We start from the raw sequence: 7,335 nt of genomic DNA, 5'->3' as shown, positions 1-7,335 counted from the left end.
TGCCTGCCACATTACTGCAGTGGTGAGTCTCATCTTGCCCTGCTATGCAGCTTCCAGCCCCTCTGCAGGTACAGAGCTCCCATGGCCTCCTGCTGTGTTCATGCCATCCCTAGCACCCTCCTGAGAGGTCTGCATGGTGCCCATCTCTCTGCAGCATGGCACACAGAGTTTCATCCTCCCATGCAGACTGGGCCTGGTGTCCCTGCTCCCATCAGCACTCAGTTTGCTGGATCTTCTCTTTCTGGTTCTCCTCCACCTCCTTCTTCCTCGGCACAGTGACTGCAACCATCCCTTCCAGCGCTGGGAAGGCAGGAAACCGTGCCTGAAAGGGAAGAAAGGGGCAATATCAGGCATGGGAGGGAGACTGAATGTCACAAGTCTGGGCTTTTCCCTGCCATGGAAGACATGGTCCTACTGATTGCAACCACGAGGTTCCCATTCCCTCCTAGAGCCAGGGAAAAGCCCCAGTCCCACTCTCTGAGACATGTAGTTTCTTCTGGGGAAGGCTGGCTCAACACTCTACTCTGTGGTGTCATGGGCACAAGGAATAACAAAGGCAGGACATGCTTAAGAGAGAGCAAAGAATGATCTGGGCAATGGTCAGGCCATTGTCAGGTTCAATGCTATGCCAGATTTTAGAACACCTTTTCAGAGAGAATAATTAAAGGCATGAAGGTTCATGCAAAATGAGATAAGAACAAATTAAAGACAGAACCACTTTCACATCTTGCTTTAACAAGTGGCTTTCTAGACAATGGAAAAGAGGTAGATCTCAGGGCTCCTGATAAAGGTAAAGTATATGGTGACACACGGGCAATCAATACACCTGGAAAGATGAGATTAGTAAAAGAATGGCATGGTAGGTGTGATCTCAGCTAAGAGGAAGGGACTGGGATTTTGCTGGCAGGTTTCTGCCAGGCTGTAGAGAAATGATAAGCACAAGTCTTCAAAGATCAGTTGTGGGACCAATCATTAACGGCACAGAGAGTTATGTAGCTGATAAAGTTGAGGAACCTTATTTGGAAGAAAAGGGATGAAAATGTCACCCGAGACCCAGATATTTTAGGAGAATGGAGCAGTAAACTGAATGACAGGGTGAATGAAATGCAACAGTACCAACCACACGTTGATAGGCTCAGGGTATCGGAACAGGAATTCCTAATGTGTGGGCAATGGCCTATCAAGGGATACCGGTGAGCAGCCAGTGTTCAACCAATGCAAGAAGAGCAAATGTAATCTCAGAGAATGCCAGCAGAGAGGGGGAGAGAACAAGAGAAAAGCTAATATCTTTGCTCAAGGCACTTCATCTGCACTCTCACAAAGGATGAGCCCACCAGGGAGACTGTGCAGAGAAAGGCAGGAAGACCATCAGTGGATGGAGCTGTGGACCTGTGCTGCAACAGAGGAGCTTTGCTTACTTGGCAAAGCAAGGCTGTGAGGGCATATACAAATGCTTTGAGGCAGTAAGTATCCTGGCCGGATTAGAGCTCTTTAAGATAGCAGAGCTGGACGCTCAGGTATCTTATTTCCTGCTAGCTCTGGGTTTACAGTTACACTGTAAAGGCTTATTTGTCCAAGGTTTTAGGCCAGAAAGGGTGGTTCTGATCATCTTGTCCTGGACTTGCACAGTCTAGAGGGTCACCCAGAAACTGTAGATCTCTGCCTTAGATTATCCTTTACCATCAGTGCTGATTAAGGACCGATGACAAAGAACGAGTCACGAGTCTCTCTAGTGCTACCCGCAGTGGTTTTTTTAAAATGCCCGTCTTGCTTCTGTTCTGATGTTGCCTGTCTTCAGCCTCAGCCACCGGGATTTGCTAAGAATTTGCATCAATGCTGTCACATCCCTCATCTTCAGCTCAAGGCAGGTTCAAGGCACCCAGCTCTTTTGCCAGCGCAAGTTCTCCCAATCTGAGATTGCTCTGAGCCCCCAGCCCCTTCTGCACTAGAAGGAGATTTTTCACTGTGGGCCCTTTCCAAGAAGCTGTGGAAGGAACTGCAACAGAGGAGCTTTGCTTACTTGGCAAAGCAAGGCTGTGAGGGCATATACAAATGCTTTGAGGCAGTAAGTATCCTGGCCGGATTAGAGCTCTTTAAGATAGCAGAGCTGGATGCTCAGGTATCTTATTTCCTGCTAGCTCTGGGTTTACAGTTACACTGTAAAGGCTTATTTGTCCAAGGTTTTAGGCCAGAAAGGGTGGTTCTGATCATCTTGTCCTGGACTTGCACAGTCTAGAGGGTCACCCAGAAACTGTAGATCTCCGCCTTAGATTATCCTTTACCATCAGTGCTGATTAAGGACCGATGACAAAGAACGAGTCACGAGTCTCTCTAGTGCTACCCGCAGTGGTTTTTTTAAAATGCCCGTCTTGCTTCTGTTCTGATGTTGCCTGTCTTCAGCCTCAGCCACCGGGATTTGCTAAGAATTTGCATCAATGCTGTCACATCCCTCATCTTCAGCTCAAGGCAGGTTCAAGGCACCCAGCTCTTTTGCCAGCGCAAGTTCTCCCAATCTGAGATTGCTCTGAGCCCCCAGCCCCTTCTGCACTAGAAGGAGATTTTTCACTGTGGGCCCTTTCCAAGAAGCTGAGTGGAAGGAAACTACATCACAGCTACTCACGAAAGGTGTCCCTTGTTAGCAAAGAGAAACCCTGAAGGAAGAATTTGCCATGTAATTCATTTGCAGAGAAACAGTATGAAAACTGCAGAGAAACAGCCTGACTTGTTTGCATGTTTTTTTCCAGTGGCATGCTGGGGAGGGATCAGTCCTGGCCTGGTCTTTGGGATGATAAAGGCAAGGCAGAGTTTTCAGAAGACAAGATACTGGAACAAGCTGAGAGAACAGTGAAAGGCCAGTAAGTTGCCAGAAGCAGGCAGCCAAGGTGTGAGGGATGAGCCAGCAACAACAGACCTGCATCGAGACTGGCGTCTGGGGACCAGCAGGCATTTATATGGAACAGGAGACTCTGTGACACCAAAGCATCCAGATAAGGAATAAGAGAGAGGACACCTACAAAAGCCTGGAAATTAACCCTCCTCTATTACAGTGTGGCTTGATCTCTGCAAGAATAAGCCAAAAGCTTTTCAAGGCTGGGCTGTGATTGTCTCCTAGGAGGTTTCAGCCCTCCTCTGAAGTGTCTGACCTGCCCCCAGATGAATGCCATGGTTAGCCAGACTTGCCAATGCCCAGGATACAGCTTTCACTACATGACCATGGTGCTCTCAGCAGGCTGCCTGAGCCCCATTCTTCCTCTGGCTGCTGTGTCCCTGAGACATTTCACTGCTGTCTCTAGGGTACCCAGGCAAAGGTCAAATAAGGAATGATGTACAGGAAAACTAACAGAAATGAGGTGATGGACACTTACCCTTTTTTGTAGGGCCAGAGCCAGAACACAGGCCGCAAGGAGGAGGAAGAGGGTGAGCGTAAGCCCAAAAGTAACCTGCCCACTGAAGATGGTGGGAGGGCTGGAGACCTGGGCACCTGTGGGGAGGAACCACAGTTAGGAAGGAGAGAAAGGCTGATTTTGTACTGGGGCAAGGCTGGGACTGCACAAAGAAAGGCAAACTGGAAAAGGGTGCAGAGAACTGGAAGGAGAAACAGAAGGAACTGGTGAGAGCTAAGACAGGATGACAACAAGATGGGATCCAAGTGGTCAAAGGGGAGAAGGAAGGGGTGAGGCTGAGAGAGGAAAAGGCACTAGGGAATTGAATAGGGCAAGAAGGTTGCAGATCCGCGGGACACAGTACCTGTGATCTGCAGCCCGTACTCCACTGCTCCCAGTCTGCCTTCTGGGCCATATACACTGCACTCCCATGTGCCCGTATCCTTTTGTGACACTCGGGGTATTTCCAAGGTAGGGCCCGTCTGGGACCTGTGGCCCTCCAGGTTACGGGAGGTGGTGACAGCCAGCTTGCTGTTAGTGGGGGCTGAGTCAAGGTGCTTCCACTGGAAACGTTCATGTCCCCGGGGGTGTGTGAGGCTGCAGATGAGCAGCAAGCGAGACCCCTCAGAAACCGGTCCTTGGATGCTTGGGGTGACTGCAGCAAAGGAAAAAAATATCCTCAGGAAAGACTACAGGCAGGTCCACATCTCTTCCCCATCCCTCCTTCTTCTAACACACCCCTCCTTCTTTACATCCTTTAATTTATTTTTTTGTCTTCCTCAGTCTTCAAGAAGAATAATCAAGTTACCCAGGAAAACCCCTGCTTTCAGCAGAGTGCAGTGCAGTGCAATGCCCTGAGCAGAGACCTTGTTTCCCGCCCTGGGGTGAGAACCTATGAGCAGGAGCAACCCACGCTCACTGCACTGGCATGCAGGGAGATTTATCTGCAAGCGGTGGGGGACCCCAGAGGGGTGATGCACCTCCCTGTCTCTCCTCTCACCTGTAAGCACTGCCAAGGTCACGTCCCTGCTGATTGTCTTGCTGCCAACAGAGACAGCACAGTGGTACTGCCCTGCATCACCTGGCCCCACTGCAGGCAGACGAAGGGGGAAGCTTCTGCTGCTCAAATTCTGGGAGATGCCCCAGTCTTGCAAGTGTCCTCCTGCAAGGCGGCTCCAGTGGACTGTCACCATGTTAATCCCAAATGCACTGGGAAGGTAGCTCAGGGTGCACGGTAGATCAGCTGCAGAGCCAGCTGCAGCATAGACCACAGGGTTCGTTGGGCCATCAAAACCTGAGCCAGAGAGAGAGGACAATGTGGGGTGGTGGCTGGAAAGAGCTCCACAGGGAGGTGACTGGCCTGGGAAGTGAGGGCAGGGTGGGAGCTGGGAAGCTGGAGCCAGTGGGGTTGGTCAGTCACATCAAAGGGAGCAACTTGGGGATGGTGGAGTAGCAATGCAGAGGCTGAGCTCACCTAGAATTTTCAGGTTGTACGTGGCAGAAATGATCTCATTATCAGAGTATCTGAGCTGGCAGCGCCAGGAACCCGCATCACTCATGGCTGGCCGGAGGATGGAGAGAGCCCCATGCAAGGAGCAGAAGGTCCCAGAGGTGGGGACCAGGTGCCCGTTGTGGAACCAGCGTGTCTCCACAAGGCTGGCCTGGTGGCTAGAGTTGCAGCTCAACAGGAGTGGCTCGTTTTCTACCACAGGGCTGGGTGGACTGAGGGTTACTGCAAGGAAAAGAAAGCAGGAGAGGCGGGGGAAGTTAAGATCACGGGGGGACTACCAAACCATCCCTTTGTGCCCCTCCTGTCCTAGCTTTGTCCCTCGGGCAGTCCTCTCTCCAGAGCTGAGAGCAGACAGCAGGAAGCTGTGCACTTTCGGGGGCTGCTGCCGGTACTCTAACCTGCCCTGGCAAACACAGCATCCCCACCCCCTCCCACACTTACAACCTCCCCGGACCTTAAATCAACATTCTCCAGGGTTTCCATCTTCTCCTACCTGTAATTACCCCCAGGTCCACCTGGCAGCTCTGGACCCCTGTGTTGTATGCCACCTGTGCCTCATACAGCCCGGCGTCCTCGCTCCGGACCGGGTCGATTCGCAGGGAGAAATTGCCATTGCGTAAGGCAGAGTCTTGGACTGACACCCGGGGCCTCATGGGCAGCGCCGTCTTCCGGAGGCCGGAGTACCCCACCTCCAGCACCATGTGTGGCTCCTGGTGGGCGCTGCGAGCGGGACAAGTGAGCGGCTTGTGCCAGAGGCAAAGGTGAGATCAAGGGTGAGGGGCAGGAAGGAGGGAATACGGGGAAGGAGAAAGAGGGGTCAAACTGCCTCCCACCCTCCCCAGTCCCCCCACAAGGTCACAGATCTGTCTTGGCCCTGGTGTACCTTCCCCCATGTCGCTTCCACAGCACGGATGTCTTGTCAGACAGCTGCTTCCAGCTCTTTCTGGGACTCAGGTGGCAAGGCAGCACGGCTGAACTCCCTGCTCTGGCCCACACTTTCTGCTCCCTGCTTTCCCAGTCTGCTACTCCTGGTAGGATGTGGCCAGCTGTAACGAGATGGAGGGTTGAGCAAAGGGTGAGACTCATGGAGCAGAGGGCAATATCTGACCATCTTCAGTGGGGTTAGAAGGGCACAAATTCTCCCTTCCAGACCTGTCAGGGACCAAGTAACACCCAGACTCAGTTTACTGAGCTACTCTGCCCACCCTGCATACATTCAGCTCCTCTTACCGTTGAAAGCCAGCAGAGTGAAGGTGAGGAACATCACCAGGGACACCGGCCTCATGGTGACATCCAAGAGAGGCAAGGGGCTGCGTCTTCCCACTTGGGTCCGTGCTTGATCAGGTCCAAAGCTTTAAGAGATCAGCAAAAAAGAGGCATGGGCAAAGAAGATGTTAGAGTGGGTGGATGAAGCAAGAGGGGGTCAGCTGGACGTGCTTGCTCTCGTGCTGTCTCTCTCTGATCAAAGCGTTTCCCTAGATGCCCTTATATTGCAAGTGGGCAGCTAATTTCCTCATATCACTAAGAAGATGCGTCACGACCAAGAAACCAGTATAAGTCTGAGGCACGTGAAGGCAGAGCTGAAGCCAGTGAGAGAGAGGAGGGAGGGACCAGAGACACTGCTCTAAGCATCTTTTAGTGGAAATTCTTTGGGTCGCTGTTGTTTTTCTTACGTTTCGCTTCTACATAGACAGTGGAAAAAGTGTAGAAGACACTTCCCAGCAAGTGCCCTTCATGTTTTTCTTTCATCTCTTACCTTTTTTGGTTTGATCTTTCCGCCTCTTACAGCTTGTCTCTAATTGTTTCAGGGCTTTTGAGAACGTGTTGGTCTTTTTTCTGCTGTTCTTTGTTGTTGTTGTTGTTGGGTTTTGGGGTTTTTTTTTCCTTCTTTAATCCTTCAAATGTGCTGATTTTTTGGCTTTTTCTCATTGGCCAGTTCACAGGTAGCATGAGGAAAGGGTCTATGGTGAGCTCCAACAGGGGAACATGTGACCCGTCAATCCAGAGCCTAAGGGCAATCTGGGACAAAGCTGAGGTGGTCTGAGGAGACAGAGAGGAGCATCCAGGAGAAGCAACCAGCACTGAGAAGAGGGGCTGCACGCTGTGGCATTGCGACGGGTGCGAGGAAGGGACCCTCCTCCTCCTGCAGTGCTGGGAAAACCCACCCAAGCTTGTGCACTGAGGGGGTTCATCCTAGCTCCAGTGTAGCTGCTGAGCTTTGCACAGGGCAATACATTTCCATCAGTGTGCCTCATCCTGGGGCCCCTTTTGCCGTAGAGAACCCCCACTGTTGTGGCTCACACTTTCCAGCAACCCACTGGCTCTGACTCTTTTGGACTTAATCAGCCCTTCATGACAGGTGTCAGACACCCAAGCCCCTCGGCGGCTCATCCCCTGAGGGCTGGGGCTTTTCCTGGGGGTGAGGGAAGGGAGGTGACTCAG

The 7,335-nt window shown here is 51.8% G+C and overlaps 1 protein-coding gene across 1 annotated transcript; it reads right to left on the bottom strand.

Moving 5' to 3' along the window:
* Positions 1-211: 211 nt before the first annotated feature.
* LAG3 (lymphocyte activating 3) lies at positions 212-6,178 on the bottom strand. Its single transcript, XM_009287121.1, has 8 exons — positions 6,124-6,178; positions 5,777-5,939; positions 5,387-5,613; positions 4,858-5,115; positions 4,384-4,677; positions 3,748-4,038; positions 3,366-3,481; positions 212-322 (listed from the first exon to the last, which is right to left on the bottom strand). Exons 1-8 carry the CDS (start codon positions 6,176-6,178, stop codon positions 212-214), a joined length of 1,515 nt encoding a protein of 504 aa, XP_009285396.1.
* Between the last annotated feature and the right edge of the window lie 1,157 nt (positions 6,179-7,335).

The sequence above is a fragment of the Aptenodytes forsteri genome, unplaced genomic scaffold (assembly GCF_000699145.1).
Source record: "Aptenodytes forsteri isolate BGI_AS27 unplaced genomic scaffold, ASM69914v1 Scaffold216, whole genome shotgun sequence".
Taxonomy (NCBI): domain Eukaryota; kingdom Metazoa; phylum Chordata; class Aves; order Sphenisciformes; family Spheniscidae; genus Aptenodytes; species Aptenodytes forsteri.
This window is presented reverse-complemented; position numbering and strand designations above follow the sequence as displayed.